Here is a 16,933-nt window from a genome sequence, read left to right as displayed (position 1 = left end):
TAGTTTTCTAAAAACCTGCATTTTTATTTTACTTTTATGTGTATGGGGTTTTTCCTGCATGTGCCTGTGCACCACGTGCATGCAGTGTCCATGAAGGCCAGAAGAGGGCGCTGGCTCCCCTGAACAGGAGTTACAGATGGTTGAGAGTAGGCCATGTGTCTTCTGGAAGAGCACCAGTGGTCCTAACTACTGAGTAGCCTTCTAGTCCCAAACTCTGCATTTCAAAAAACCAGAGCTGATATTCAATTTCTAGACTATTTTGTTGTCCCCCAAAATGTGTGATGATATTCTTCATGTCTGCCAGGCATCAGCTAGCTCAAATGTCTCCAAAGAAAATCTAAAGTTAACACAACTATCATTAACTTTTCCCTAATATTTTAGGTTCCTCAATTAATTCATTCCTAAATAAATTAAAATTTATGTAAAAATGATATGGGGCTAAGAACATATCTCAGTGGAAGTGTTTTCTTACATAAAAAGTTCTAAGAATACTTTAGTTGTTATAAAGTTATTTACCAAAAAAGCATTCTGTAAGTAGGTTTCTTAGCCATTTCATCTCAATACTTTACCTGGGTGGATGACAGCTCAGATATCAAGCACTGAAAGAAAAACCTATCTCTTAGTCAATATCCTTATAATCTCTTTAAATCCATAACCAAGAATCACAGTTCTATTTAAATGTGTGCTGCTGGCTTTCTTGGTTTTCTTTTGGGGGAGTGGAGTTGTGGGTTGCTCATGCATCCCAAGCGGATTTTGAACTTGCTAATTAACTCATGATGGATTGAATCTTGGTTCTCCTGCCTTCACCTTCCAAATGGTAAGATTACACGTGTGCCCTACCAAACCTAGATCATAAGGCTCAATTTTTATACATAGATCATTACACTTATTTCCCTAGAATATTTCTCCCTGTTCCTAGTGAAACATAATGCCTAAAATGATTATTCACATTTCCTAATGTCCATTTGTTATTACTCAACAAGGTAAACTTCTTAAAATAGAAAAAAAGTATTTCTTAAAACTTTAAAAATTTATAGAACAAGGCCACACCTTTCTTCAGGCAAAGTCCCATCCCACCCCCTTTTTGAAAGTAGATGAGTTTATATTTAAAGTGAATGAAATCTCTCCTACCGTCCCCTCCCTTCCAAGAATAGCAGGGATATTTCACACCATTTAAAATCCTAAGTAAAGAAAGGTAGCACTTTCCAGGGCGTGCTTCACACAAACCCAACCAACTTTAGTTACAGCAAACTAAGAATCCCAATTCAGGCTACAGCTTAACTGGTGTTTCACATGGGCACACTTTTAAACTACTCGAGTCTATGAGCTCTGTGAACCCAAGACAGTCCTTATGTGTTCTGAAGGGCATTCATGCACAGCAGTTAGGTCTGATATTCTCCAGGACACTCATGTTTAAAATTTTATATAAACTTGCTGTTACTTCCTCCAATTTTTAGTCCTGTCAAATAAAAGTCTGACTGTCTCGGGTGTCCGAAAACCTATTAATAGCCAGGTGCTACAGCAAAGACTCGGGTGTGGTGAAGAAAACACCAGCACACCTTTCACAGTCCTGGCCAAGCATAAAAACTGAATGATGGTATGTTCCATGCTAGCATTCATCTTTTCTAAAGCACAAGAAGCTAACAATGTAGAAATTTCCATCTTTCTCCAGCTCTTATAATTATAAATATGAAACAGGAAAAAGAAATGCTCATGTTTGAGACTTGGCAACTGACAAATGCTGCTATCTGTCTTTGAGACCATATTCTTTTCGATGTTAACCAAGTCTCAAGTATGATAGTTTTCAAGTGTTGGCATACATGACTGTTAAATGTTCATCGGTTATTTCGTCACCATTAGAAAAACAGAATTGTCAGCCAATGGAAAGAAAAATCTAGAGTGAGCGATGAAACACAAGCACTCCAATACTACACTACTTTGACAAGATAGTGCCCCCAAACACAACAATTAAACTGGCTCATCATTGCTTATTCATGCAAAATACAGAAACAAAACACAGAGACATCATGAAGGTCATCATTCTTACTTTTAATTTGGGCAAAGTATAAAATAATTTTGCTTAAATTATTGTAACAAAACACAATCCAACACAAATCAAATGGTCAGGAAAAGTCTCAAGCATTAAAGCAAAATTTAAGTGGGACTTTGCTAACTTTACAGCCCAGGGCAAATAAAGCTCGAGTCCACATTCAGTTTTTGTTCTTTCTTTAAGATTTATTTTAACTTACATTTTTTCAACACAACACAATTCAGAAAGCTTTTTAAACCTCTAAGGTGTTAGAGCATTATATTAAAAGCATTAATAAAATTTATACCCACTTAAATTGTTAGAAAACTATTTGCAGACATATTTTTGAAAGGGGAATGTACTACTAATTATTGAAAACATGTAATCAGCCAAACACTGACATTCCATTAGGTCTGTGCATGTTCTAAAGTATCCTGGTAAGTTTTCAGAATTAAACATAACAAGTTTCTTGAGAGAGAACCGTAACTAGATTGTTAAGCGTTCACCTTGCTAAGATGCACTGTCCTGGTTAAAAATGACAGACCTAGAAGAACTGAGGTTGGTGACACACGGTAGAAATGCTAGGTCAATCAAGCAACAAAACTATAAGGCTGACACACTGTACTGATAAAGGGGGAAAAAAGTCCTTTGTAACAGTAAGGAAAATTCTACAGACACTGGAAAGAGACTTGTTCACTCATCTGGCAAGAGGAGATACCACATATGCCACTGTTAAACCACTACTTAAGAGCAACACGGCTGACATGCCTTAAAATACATACTTGTACTTTTGAAAGAAGTTTGGAGCTTCAAAAAGTTTGGACCACTCTGCCTTACTCAGCAAAATTTCATCTGTGATAGCAAGACCTAAATTAAAAACATATTAGAATATTTGTATGTTTCAACCTAGCAATCTAGAATTTTAAATATTTTTAAGCATACCACATGCATTCATTATAATCCTAAACAGTAGCAAACGGAAGGTTTCCTTCACGACCTTAGTGCATTCTTATACATATTTAAAAGTACTAGAGAATTTTCTGAGAAGCACATTCCTGATAAAGCGCCATTATTAAAAAAATGTCACGCTCACAGGAAGGTTCAAACTGAAGAACAGTAGTTAGTTGCCTGAGGAAAAGTCCCCCATGTTTCTGCCTTTTTAAAACAACTTACTGCTATCTCTAAAGGGCCAAGAAGTCTCTCCCGTTTAAAAGCTTCCTTATGTGGAAGTCAAGAACAGTCAACTTACAGATGAAAAATGATACAGACTTTTCTACCTGATGCCTTCAGCCATCTTGATCTTTGAGGAATTAAGATAGCAATTAGCAACATTTTTAAATTTATAATACACTGGGTCCCAATCACACTCCAGGTTCTTTCCCAGGAGTGTAAAAAGCCCATACATGCCTTCAGTCACCCCCGAAGATTAAATGGCATCAGCTCTGATGGTATAAGATAGAGCCCTAAACCAAACCATAATGTCCAAGGTTTAAGTGTTTCTTCACTTTCCAACATACTGTCATAGTAAACTGCTTAAAACACAGTGAGTTATTCTCCAACATGTAATAAAAAATAAATGCACAAATCCAGCCTGGCAAATTCAATTTAACTGCACAACTAGATAACTGTTGGGTCTGCAACAGTAGGCATACCCTTCATGTATAAAGTAGAGCAGAAGCAGAAACACTTACCTTGTTTAAACTCCTCAACCATGACCATCCGTGTTGAAACGGACACATTGTACGTGGAGTTCTGTTGTGGGTATGCTGGTGTAATTATAGGCATAAGATGGTACCTATCACTGGGGTTTACCTACATACAACAACAGCCAATCAGTTTCTTCAAGTACATATACAACAGATACTTGGACTTTTACCCCTTGTTAAACTGAACCAATGATTACATTTTACTTCATTCATAGCTGCAGTTGAGAAATAAAAACCAGGTCAGGAGACTTTCATAGAAACTTTTTACTGAATGAAAGATCTAGTCAACAGTCTGTTTCCATGGTGGAGACATGACTACCTTGCAACCTGACTGTGTGCACCTGCTGGGCAAAAACAAAGCAAAACAGATGTAGTTTCAAATCTACTGCTTTTCTGTATTCAGCAGCATAAATGAGAGTGCCTGCAGAGTTACACTTTAAAGTGTCCTTACAGAACTCAACTGAAACAAGATGGGACTGACCTTCCAACTTTTCAGCCATCAGCTTAAGCTTATTACCACAGGGTAGAACAGCTCTGAGCCGGTGAGACGATCATTTAGTGACTGCTTATCCATACACTAAGTGGTTCTTCCCCACAGAAGCAGCTAACACTCACACTCTCCCTTAAATGCCTTGAAGCTTAGGCAACTTGAAAGCACACAGTTTAGGGCAAAGCCCAACAGAACTTAAAAGACTTTGATATTATAATAAATAACACATTTTTAGAATTTATAATCTAAAAAAAACTGTAAAGTTTGTATTCAAGTTAATTCCTTTCACCAATTTGTAAAACTAATGTTACTAACCCTGAAAGGTATAAGCAGTAAATGTTCTAACTTCTCAACAAAATGGATGTCTTCCTTCACCCAACCAATTCCTGCATCTCTGAAACACCTAAACCAACTGTTATAATTACAGCAAGGTCTCTGTAATACTGCTTAGGAGCCATATCGATATAGAAACATTATGCAAGAGCTTTCTACAACAAGCCAATTTTAACAAAATACTTAGATCAAATAAAAAAAATACAGGGATTTTTAGTATCCTTTTATTTTTGTTCTTTAAGCACAAACTCCCACACAACTTTGACTTACAAGATAGTTCTATATGGATCAAGTTGTTAGTGAAATCTGTATCAACTATGTACAATTAAATGTAGTTTACAGGTACATCATTACACTTCTCACACCAGGACATATAGAGAGCAGGTCAACTATAATGAGTGCATATGGGTGTGTCCACTCATTTCTAAGGACTGGGCGGCCTCCTTGAAGTTTACGCAGGTGACTTTTGTTATTGAACAGTGTGAATTTGTAGGGGAAAAAATAATACACTAACCCTTGGGTCCCACACAGGCAAATTAAGATTGCATTCTTCAGGCTGTTTCAATAGCACTGGATTTGGCCATTCCCTGTTCAAAAAGATTGTAGCACTTGATAAGACTACTGGACATTAGCATCTAAACGTATTCTGTTAAACATACAGCATTTGTGAATGTGACCCTACTTCATTCGCTTGTCATACACACCACAGCCTCTCATTCCTTTCTGTTGACGTAATATTCCTCTATGAAATTAAACCATTTGTTAGCTTTCTCAAACACACGTCAAATATCTGCTCTTCCAAAGAACTGATAAAGCACTATTCAAATAAAGAAGTGCTGTCTCAAGACATCCAATGTGTTAACCTCAACCATAACAAGGTTAATCCCATTCAGAAGAAAATAAAATCCTGTCTTCACACTAACTCCATCCACAGGCATATGAGAAGTTACTTCTGCCAAAGTGCTAGGAATAACTGTCAACAAGGACAATGCTTCCCCTATACTGTATATAATACAGTAATAAAAATATATTCAATGCTACTTCAGTTAGTTACAGGGATCAAAGATGAAAATGTTTGTTTGCTTAGTATAATATAAATCAAGCTGGCCTACTACAAATGTTTATGTACCGCCTTAAGAGAAATTCTAAGCCTAATCTTATCACACTCACTCTACATGACAAAGGCAAAGCAGTACAAATGTACTGGAAAGATGCTCAGCTATAAATTCAATCCATGGAGTCTGTTACAAAATGACTACAAAGAAACAATTCTTTTTTCACATGGAAGAAAGGAAAGAGTTGGCAATACGAAAGATAATTTGATTAAAACCCTAACTTTTGGAGTCAAGGTAACCACCATAAATGGGCAGTGTCTCAGACTTTTCTTAAATCAAAATTTATCAACATGTACTTCCTGATTAGGAAACTAATGAATCTCTCCTGGGCTAAGAAAGAGTCTCAAAGGATCCAGTGACTACATTTATTTTTAAGTCACTTAACGAATTTTTCAAAACACCTTTAAGGTTTTGTCAAGATAATGAACAGTAATTTTAAAAAAATGAGAAAAAATGAAAATAAAAAAAACACAATCACAAAAACATAGCCTATGGATTTAGAAGCATTCAGAACGAAAGCAGTGGTGTGTGTAAGTTCTACCCAACCTATTAACACATCAGATGTCAGCACGCATATAGTAGTTAAAAGTTCAGCGTTTATTTGGAGGGTAGGCTCACACAAGTAGCACAGTAGTTTTATCTGCCTCATGAACCTGGCAGAAGTAGGGAAAAGAAACAAAGTTAAGGTTGGCCTTTTCATATAAGTCTCTTCCCAACATGGTAGCTGTATCTTGAACTAAAACTGGTTGGGTTTTTGGTGGGACTGGTGACTGAACACAAGTCCCGTGCAATGGCAGGCAAGCACTCTACCACTGAGCTATACCCTCAGCCCACAAACTAAAATTGGAATCTGAAACCAGCTGTAGAAATGTCATAGAAATAAGACTAAACTTCAGTGTCTACAATCAATTTTATTGTAATATAATCTAAAAACATACCATTTAGAAAATACCAAGAAAAATTTATGTACAAGAGTTGATGCTATTGCATTTGGATAAAGCTGGCAAGTTCTTGCTACTAGCATAGCCCAGGAAACACCACCGAGGAAACCTAATATATTGGAATAGATGTTGTGCCCTGTTGATAAGGGAAAAGCAAAAAGATTAAGTTAGTGTTGATGAAGAGCTTAAATGTTTTTAATAAGCTAGCCAACAAATTCTGAACTCACGTTTGGCCCACAGTTTGATGGCTCTCAGAGTTAACCTGAAGTTGTCAATGTTTGGTACTAGATGTAAAATCTCATCGGTTACCCTGCAACCTGATTAACAGGAGTGAAAGAAACAGAACATTAAGCCATCAAAGGTACTCATTATATGATAGAGCCACTCAATTTCTAAGACTAGCCTCAAATTAAAACCTTATTTGGTAGAATGAGTATGTGAATCAGTTAAAGGTAAAAGGCATGAAATCAAATGGTTATTTCCTGTCCCAAGCATCATCCTAAACCAAAACTAAAACACTCTGGTAGTTTGTCTCATCTCAAACTTGCAACTCATAAATGAAACTTTTTCCTGTCCTGAGGAGTTAGTCCACCCAAGCTTCCAATAGCTGTTATAAAGCACTGGTAATAAGTTATCCTAACACTTCTTAAAAGAAAAAAAAAAAAACAAAACAAAACAACAACAAAAAAAAAAACCTTTTCACTTATCTGACAACATTATAAAGCAACTATCAAGTGCAAATTAATGAAGGCTACAGAGTAAAACCTAAAACATGTCAATCACTTTAAGGATTTCATACACCATTAATAACAGGGAAACGTGCAATAAGATTATCAGTGAACTAGCAGACACAGTTCTATAGCCTACCAGGTAAAGAATGTTATTATATTCATTATGCATTTACATTAGCTACAAAAACCTTCATTACAAAGCATATGTTTTAAAAGCTATTATTTACTATTTGATAGAAATCCCTCCAACTCCACAAAAGGAAGCAAGCTAATACATACCATTAAGGCTTCTTATGCATCTTATATCTAAGTTTTTAAGGAGACTGTCATCTCGTAGGTCCAAATCTTCTGGAATTGTCTGCAGTGCTAATCTTGCAAACAAAATATCAATCTATAACAGAAATAAAAGCTAACATTCTATATCTGTCAAACTAATCTTAGGCATGTCTATTAAAAAAAAATTTCTCAAAGCCTTCTTATCTACTAAGAACATTACAATGGCTACAATGGCCTCACAAAGAGCCTACACTACAAAAAAAAAAAAAAAAAAGGGCACATTAATCAGAAGCTAAAGCATGGGAATGGTGATATGAAACAGAACCTAACAAATGACATGTCATTTTAACCATTAAGAAGTCTACTAACAGGGCTGGAGAGATGGCTCAGAGGTCAAGAGAATTGGCTGCTTTTCTAAAGGTCCTGAGTTCAAACCCCAGCAACCACATGGTGGCTCACAACCATCTATAAGATTTGTTGCCCTCTTCTGGCCTGCAGCCATACATGAAGGTAGAACACTGTATGCATAATATTTATATTTAACATTTTTGGCTACTTATTAAAACCAATAGTTCAGTCTTTCATAAGGAGTTATGTATTTCATACAGCAATTCTAAAAACTAACCCTGCAACTACATTAAAAACAAAAACAAAACCCAGCAAGTTCTTATTCTTCAAGTATCTCAAGTTTTGTAATCAGCAACATTATCATCAGGGCATCAGCTCTGCGGCAACAGCTCTCTGTGCTCCACAACACCAGGGTGGGGTACTACCTCTCCAATCAAAGTACTCACAGCACTTGTCAGCTCACACACCCTATCTTTTAAAAGTGGTTATGCAAATAAACCTAAAAAGAAAGTCTACTTGCAAAAACAGACTATACTATTGCCTGAACAAGGTCACAGAGTACACGTGGGAAGAAGCTACCACAGAACTGCTGTGCAGCTGCTTCCCATCCAAAGTCCTTTGCTTCATCTTGCACTTCCACTTGGTGTTACAAAAGAACCTAACACATAATCTACAAAGAACAGGCACTGTTTCTTTAACCAAAAAAAAAAAAAATTAGTATCAACCAACCCCACAAATTCTTACTGGCAATCAAATGCTTACCTAAACTACCAAAATCCAGAATAGTCCATACCAAAAATTGCTAGCTAGGACTAAATCTTACCTCTATTCCGTCAAAACAGAGTTTGATAACGGGTACAAACGCCTCTTCAACAGCCTGTGAGAAAATGAACAAGTTTAGTTCCCAAAGTATCACCATAAGCCCATGCTAAACATGCCTATTACCTTTTTCCTTAGTTTGTCTGAGCAGGGTATCACTAAGTACAGGCTGGTCTCAAACCAGCCACACTGCTGAGGATAACCTGATCCTCCTACCTCTACTGCCCAAATGCCAGGCATGTGGTTACTACTGCATCTTTTTAAATATGGCACTTGATAGTTTCAACGTAGTTTATCATAATGCTCAACAAAATTAACTTTGAACTTTGACACTATATGGGGTTCAAAAATCTTCCATTTCTATCATGGGGAATGTAGCTGTTCATAGATTATTCACTGTGTTTGCTTCTATTTCCTAATTTCTAAGGAATTTAGATTTATTATTTTAGTTTTATTGTAAAATACAAAGGCAAATGCATACTGAGTGTTTAAAACGGCCAGGCAAACTGGACGTCTCAATTGATTCCTCTACCTTTAACATAAATTTCTCTCAATAGAATAAATGGTATTTAAAAAAACAAACAAACAAAAAAAAAACCTCTTCCTCTCTTGCCCCAATATTTACATATTTACATACTCTTAAGTCTTTTACTTCTTCTTGTAACTTCAATTTCTCATAGAATGAGGTGAAAAAGTCACTTCGATCAACATGTCTTGGTGCAACACACAACGCATCAATATCAGCACCTTAAAAAAAAATGAGGACAACAAAATGACAAGTCTTTCTTGGAACCTTGACACTTTCTTCTCAAACTCAGTGATACTCAGAAAGAAAGAAGGAATCTATAGAGAAATGTCCATAAACCATAATGGGAGCTGCTCTGCACCTACACTTTGCAATGCAGCAGGCAGCCAAGCGGTATTTGAGACAGAAAACATGGCTTACTCCATTGGTAAACTGAGCTTATTACAGCGTTGCTTTACAGATATCAGGTACAGAAGGCTCCATCTGATCATCCTAAAGAGTTTACAACTCCTTGAAGATTCGCTCACCTCCATGTTAACCAAAGCTTGTGAATGATTCATTCAAAACTGTCATAAGAGTCCTGCTAGCTCAAAAAATGAGCAAAATATTACCTACCTTTTGTATGTACTCCTAGTCTGTAAGATCCAAATGTAAAAATTTTTCCTCCAACATTTTCAATTACAGATTGTGGAAGATTCTGTTGAACAAAAACAATGGCTATCAGTAAAGCATCAAGGAAACCAATTCAAATGACATAACTTATTTCTGAGTTGTTATTTGTTAATTTGGGGTTGTCCTTTTTGGCTTTTTGTTTGTTAATTCCAAGTCCTAGAATTATAAAAATGTTATTTATGCTATTCTTTAGAAAAGCAGCAACAACAGGGATGAAGCTCAGGCGGCAGATCATTTGCCTAGCATACATATAGTCCTAGTTGGATACCTGCACTACATAAATAAAACTGGGATGGTGGGACACACCTGTAACCCTCAGTAGTGGAAGGAAGATCAAAATTCAAGGTCATCCTCAGCTTTATATAGGAACCTTTAGCCAGTCTGCCTATAAGATAACCCATCTCAAAAAATAAATACATACCGGGAGATGGTGGCACATGCCTTCAATCCCAGCACTCGGGAGGCAGAGGCAGATGATGTCTAAGTTTGAGACCAGCCTGGTCTATAGTTTCAGGACAACCAGGGCTACACAAAGAGACCCCATCTTTAAAATTAAACACATACATCCAGTCAGTGTGTAAAGGCACTACCACTTGGCAGATTAAGGTAAGAAGATTACTATAAATCTTAGGACAGCCTAGGTTATCTATAGAGACCATTACTCAAAAACAAAAACATAAGAATTACTGGTTCAATACAGCACTAAAAAATAACTTCCCAGGTTCATGGGCTGGATGGAATACTGTGAATACACCTGTATTACTTACAGTGATCTCCATATTAAATGCAATCTTCATGAAAATTCCAATTCTTCACACAACTCAAGGAAAAAAATACCAAAATTCACATAAAAGCATTAAAACAAAACAAAACTACCCTAAGCAACTTTACACATGAAGAACATGGCAGAGGAATCATGACACCCAATTTTAAGAGCCAGTAGCAAAACATGGAACTGACAAAACATTACACAGACCAACAGAATACACCAGAGGACCAAGAAATAAACTCAAACAGCTGCAGCCTTCTCTCATCACAAATCCATATTCTTGAACCAGTGTTCTCCCAAGATGAGTAGCTCTGGAACTGCCCTCACAGGCTCTCTTAGCTATGGATAGTAATCATATGGAGGGAAATTTTTGCCTACCTTTATGAATAACAAAATAAGGAAGAGAGGTAACATAAAAGCTACTGATTCTCAAGCTTCATGAAATGGCACACTGGTAAAAGACTTCTAAGAATTCCTGGTTTTAAACTTTTAACATTTCTGCCAAACAGGCCTTTCTTCTTTTCCATTGTGCAACCTGCTTCAGTGCCAATGGCCTATAGGCACAGAGGCCAGATGACAGCAACAATACTTTGCAGTAGCATGGGACACTATGAAATGGGTATGAATTTATGGTGGGCCCATCATATGCCTCTCACAGTATGGTCTAGTATGTTGGTATCCAGAGGAAGCAAAAATCACATGCCACAGATATCTGCACATCTGTTTACAACTATGCACAAGAGCCAAGATGAATGAAAAAATATGGTATGTATACACAGTGTAGTTTATTCAGCCAAAAAGAATAAAATTAGGGGGACTAGAGCAATGTCTCAGAGATTAAGAGCAATGTTTGCTTTTGCAGAGGGACAAGGGTTGTGTGCCCAGCACTCAACATGGTGGCTCAAAACTATCTTTAACTCCACTTCCAGAGGATCTGACAATGCTCTTCTGACCTCTATGCAGGTGGAACACAGACATAACATGTGGGCAAAACATACACAAAAATAAATCTTACATATATATATATGTACGTATATATTTATATACATACATACAAATGCACATACATATGCATATATATATATAATTAGTCTGAGTGAAAATGGAGGGAACCAAAAATCATGTTAAGCAAAATCAACCAAACCCAGGCAAACGATAATGCATATTGTGTTTCATTTGTGCATTTTAGACACAGATGTAACATGAACACAAATGAGGGACTTTCTGAGGTGAAGACAACCAACAGCAGAAAGACAGGTAGGGAAAGATGATGAAGTCTCTTACTGTACATGGATGAAATCTTAAATACAAAGCCTCTGCTCTATCTGCTTATTAACATGCCAAATAAATAAAGCAGCACTGGTTCAAGAAGCTTCCTGAAGGGAAGAACAGCCCATAGCGGCAAATGTGGTGCACATCCTGCAATCCCAGCAGAGCCTATAACCTAACATTGTGAAGCTCCCAGGAGGCAGAAGGTCAAGAGAAGTCTGGGCTACATGAAAACCCTGTCTGAAAAGACAAGGCAGACCTAGTTTCACCCACAACAAACAAACAACAAAACAACAACAACAAAAAAACAGAGGTTCTGAGCAGGAGTGGTGGCAAACAACTCTACTCCCAGAACCAGGAAGGTGCAGGCAAAGCCATCACTTGACCCAGGTGATCAAGTCCAAGGCCCACCTGGGCTACATATTAAAACCATGTCAAAATACAAATGAGTTGTGGCTCTGTCTACTTGACTAGGGTCTGTAAGATTCTAAGAAAAATGCCAGGAGGTGGTGTCACATGCCTTTAATCACAGCGCTCAGGAGGCAGACAGATCTCTGTGAGTTTGAGACCAGCCTGCTCTACAGAGTAAATCCAGGACAGCCAAGGCCACACAAAGAGAAACCCTGTCTCGAAAAACTGAAAGAAAAGAAAAAAGAGATTCTAAGAAAAAAGCTCTTCCAAAAAAACAACAACAAAAAAAAAAAAAAAACAACAAAACCATGCTTCCTACACAAGGCTAGAACCAACTTCAATGATTAAATAACACTTAAGCTTGGACACTTTTTGCTTAGCTCATAAAACTTAGCTTTCCAATTTTTCTATTAAATATTATGTTAATAAGAAACATGTGGAACATAAAGACCACCATTTAGAATGTTCCAGTTGTTCAATTTTTTATCAGATGCTTAAAACATATAAACCTATTTTATGAACGTTATCTATTTAACTAAAACCAAGTAACTTTTACTTTTCCTTACGTTAATGCCATCTCCTGTCCTATGAGTCTGTCTTCCCTTGGTTCTCTATCAGGTTTTCAACTGCATATGAATTAAGTATGCATTTTCTATTATGGCAGAAAAACTACTGCTATTTATGAAACTTAAAAATGGGTCAAATACATTCCCCACAGCTCTAAAAACACTTTTCCTTTACCATAAACATACCAATGAGCTCTTTGTGTGAATGAGTACAGTGACAGTGTCATGAAATCAGAAAATATTTTAACTGGACAATGATGTTCAGAGTATCTAAAACTGAAAAAAAAAAAAGAAAAGAAAAGAAAAGAAAAGAAATGTAAGGGAGTTGGAAATAGCTGGCTTAGTAGTTCAGAGCACTGGCTGCTCTTCCAGAAGACCCAGGTTCAGTTTCCAGCACCCACATGGCAGCTCACAAAATTTTAACAGCAGTTCCAGGGGATCTGATGCACAATTCTGTCCTTTACAAGCACCAGACACATGATATACAGGCATACCTGTAGGCAAAACACCCACAAACATAAAAAAAATTAATGAAACACAAACAAACCACAAGCAAACTATTCAGGACTTCTTTAAAGACAGTTAAGATTCTCAAGTATGGTAGAGACTGAATCCACACCTGGAACTTTCCAAAAATATAGTAAACATTTCTTTCAGTTGTTGTTGCTTGTTTTTTGAGACAGGGTTTTCTTTGTGAAGCCTTGGCTGTCCTGGAATTAACTCTGCAGACCACCAGGGCGGCCTCAAACTCACAGAGATTGCCTGGCTCTCTCTGTCTCCCAATAGTAGGATTAAAGGTGTACACCACTACTCCTGGCTATAATAAACTTTAAACCACTTTCATTTTTGATTAGAGACAAGGGGTCTCACAACACAGCCCAGGCTAACCTCAAACTCTCAATCCTCCTGCCTCCACCTTCCAAGTGCTGTGACTGCCAATCAGTGCCATATCCACCTCAGTCAGAATCCTTCCCTTTCTCAGAAAAATGAGTAGAATACTTCACAATTACAGGGTCCAATACTAGACTAATTAAAATACTAACTAAAAAAAAAAAAAATCACTAATTTCATTTGCCTTCTTTCAAAATAACAAGAAACATGGAAACTGCTAAAAGAGTAGAAAGAATCCCACATTAAAGATGTTTCAACAGCAGCTAGATGTGGTGGCATACTCCTTTAATCCTAGCACTCAGGAGGCAAACATAAGTGGACCTCTTTGAGCTTGAGGCGAGCCAGGTCTACAAGTAAGCTCCTGGGCAACATATAGGTAAACCCTAACTCAAAAAACAACCTCCACTCAAGGAAGACCAACTGATGTAAGACAACAAACAGCTAGATACTATGGTATCACTTTACCTTGCTTTCACTGATTTCTCGTATCCATTCTTTCACCAGGTTATTTAATTTTCCCAAAATTAAAATCCTGTTAATAAAGCAATTGTCAAATTATTATTTGTTACATATTAAATTTTAAGTATTAAGTGGCTTTACTAAATTTTACTTTTGTTCTCGTTTTTGAGAAATGGTCTTCCTACATAGCCCAGGCAAGTCTAGAACTCATAATCCTCCCCTCTGACTCCCAAGTGCTGGGATTATAGGCATGTGCTACCATATTAGACTTTATTTTTATTTATTTGTGTGTTTGTTTGATTATGGATGGGGTGTGAAATCCAGTCTGGCCCTGAACTCACAGAAATACGGCCACCTTTGCCTCCCCAGTGCTGGGATTAAAGATGTGGGCCACCACACCCAGCCACAAAATTCACATTTTCTAAGAGATCAGAAACTTGGCACACTGGTTAAATAAAGCATTTCCTTTTTTCCTGTATTAGTAACCAAGAGCCACCAGAAATGTTTTATTTTATGTGTGTTTGCCTGCATGTATGTCTGCACATCACATGCATGCCTTGTGCCTAGAGGCCAGAAGAGGGCACTAGACCCCCCAAAACTAGAATTACATATGTATGACAACTATCATGTGGGTACTGGAAATTAAACCTAGTTCCTAAGAGCAGCCAGTGTTCTTAACCACTTAGCCATTTCCAGCACCCTCAAAAAGAGCACGTGTCTACAATGTGCAATGTTTAAGCCGTAACCAAGATTTTTCTTGCCCTGCCCCAAGAAATCATAAACAAGAAAACAGAACTGTCTACAGAAAACAAGCTCTTTCTCGAACTATCATTTTTGTGTGAAACAAGCATACTGAGTAACCTGACCCTCTGAGTCGAGAATGCCTCAGAATTCATTCAGCACAAACATCCTAAGGCTCACACACACACAGCATACACATCTCCTTACCTGCGCTGCAGTTCCTCTTCTTCTTCAAAAACCCCAAAGGGTTTCAGAGTCTCGATGAGCTTCTGGGTGAGTAGGCAGTCGGTCTCCTTGGGGGCTGCCAGGCTGATAGGAGAGGTAATGCCATAGTGCCTCTGTGGCGGCTGCGTTTGTTGTGATCCCTGCGTTGTAACTGGACTAAAAATGGAATTGGATAAACTTTCTTTACTGCCAAAAAAATCCTACAACTTGAAATTAATTAACAGGACTGGACTAGGTACTCTAGTAAAATACACTTTGAAACAATTGATCCTTGCCATGTTGCCCAAACTTGGATAGGAACTGCAGAGCAACCCAGGCTGGCCATGAACTCTATCCTCTTGCCTCAGCCCCAGAAAGCTAGAACTATAGGCATGTATCACCATGCTCAGCTCCAAACTTTTACTTTCAAAGACATTTTGCTTCTCAACAATATATATATCTAGATACTTTGAAGTAAAATATCAATAACTTATTTCTCCTCCTCCAGGAACTTTAATGTTAGTCACTGAAACACCAAAATAAATGGAAGAACCCAGATCAACACACTGCCAGAGAGCATGAAATACAGAATGCACTGCTAGGTAAGAGTGCAACACAGAAAACAAACCCAGCAAGTTCTTAGTAAGTCTTTCTGCACTGTTATTTTTTGTTTGTTTTTTAAGACAGGGTTTCTCTGTAGCCCTGGCTGTCCTGGACTTGATTTGTAGAGCAGGGGGGCCCTAAACACACTGTGCTGGAATTAAAGGTGTGCACCACCACACCAGGCTGCACTGCTATTTCTAGAGCCCTGATAAACAATGCAGGAAAAAGCAGCTAACTGTTTCAGCTAGGCATCTGGTGTACAGTGACCCAGCGTTCAAAGATAGCCAATTATAGAACCTGGGTTACACAACAGAGACCCTGTCTCAATAATGGAAAAGCAAATGCTATTTCTGACATAAGACATACACTCTCTAAATGACACTTAGCATATGACATGTAATGAGGCCAAATAGCATAGACAAATGCAGCTTCAAGGGAAAGAGATGTATTCACAATTAGTTTCTGACATATTTTCAGAAAGAATTACATTTGATGACTATCATGCACTAAGTGCCAGGATACTTTTATGTACAGATCCAATAGGCTCTGCTTTTGTCTTCTAATACCAACACAGAGGTTAACATGCCTGGAAGTCCATTTGCCAATTACTGACAACCAACTCGGCTGTGTGTCTTCTTACCACTGTATCCTGATCTCTCTTCAACCTGTTATTCTCAACTGTGCAGACTGCTGGGGTACAAAGTTCCTTCCAAAAGTCAGGAATCCACACCAATACCAAGCTTTCTTTGTTTTGTTTTTTTCTGAGAGGGTTTCTCTGTGTAGCCCTGGCTGTCCTAGACTAACTTTGCAGCCAGTTCAAGGCCAGCCTTGAACTCACAGTAATCCGCCTGCCTCTGCCTCCCTAAGTGTTGGGATTACAGGCATGTGCCACCAGGCCCAGCTCACCAAGCATTTTCTTAAAGCTAAAAAACTGAAGATATTTTTCAAAATTATACAGAATCCATAATTAAAGTATAGTTAATCTAACTGAATTCATGTCTTAATCACTACATGTTTTCATTAGCCAAAAGTTA

The 16,933-nt window shown here is 37.6% G+C and overlaps 1 protein-coding gene across 7 annotated transcripts in view; it reads right to left on the bottom strand.

The window, feature by feature from the left end:
- The window catches only part of Papola (poly(A) polymerase alpha), a 53,328-nt gene that overhangs the window by 24,552 nt on the left and 11,843 nt on the right, over nucleotides 1-16,933 (bottom strand). For 6 of the 7 annotated variants that reach the window (XM_021649424.2, XM_021649426.2, XM_060388133.1 and 3 more), the window contains 11 exons: nucleotides 15,300-15,473; nucleotides 14,358-14,424; nucleotides 9,930-10,011; nucleotides 9,426-9,535; nucleotides 8,793-8,846; nucleotides 7,625-7,736; nucleotides 6,842-6,931; nucleotides 6,612-6,750; nucleotides 5,073-5,145; nucleotides 3,721-3,841; nucleotides 2,812-2,896 (listed from right to left, as the gene is read on the bottom strand). In XM_021649424.2, the coding sequence (XP_021505099.1) occupies nucleotides 2,812-2,896; nucleotides 3,721-3,841; nucleotides 5,073-5,145; nucleotides 6,612-6,750; nucleotides 6,842-6,931; nucleotides 7,625-7,736; nucleotides 8,793-8,846; nucleotides 9,426-9,535; nucleotides 9,930-10,011; nucleotides 14,358-14,424; nucleotides 15,300-15,473 (1,107 nt within the window). The other variant, XM_060388135.1, reaches the window with a different exon arrangement.

This window comes from Meriones unguiculatus, chromosome 7 (assembly GCF_030254825.1).
Source record: "Meriones unguiculatus strain TT.TT164.6M chromosome 7, Bangor_MerUng_6.1, whole genome shotgun sequence".
NCBI lineage: Eukaryota > Metazoa > Chordata > Mammalia > Rodentia > Muridae > Meriones > Meriones unguiculatus.
The sequence above is the reverse complement of the archived record's forward strand: the minus strand, read 5'-3'. Positions and strand labels throughout refer to the sequence as shown.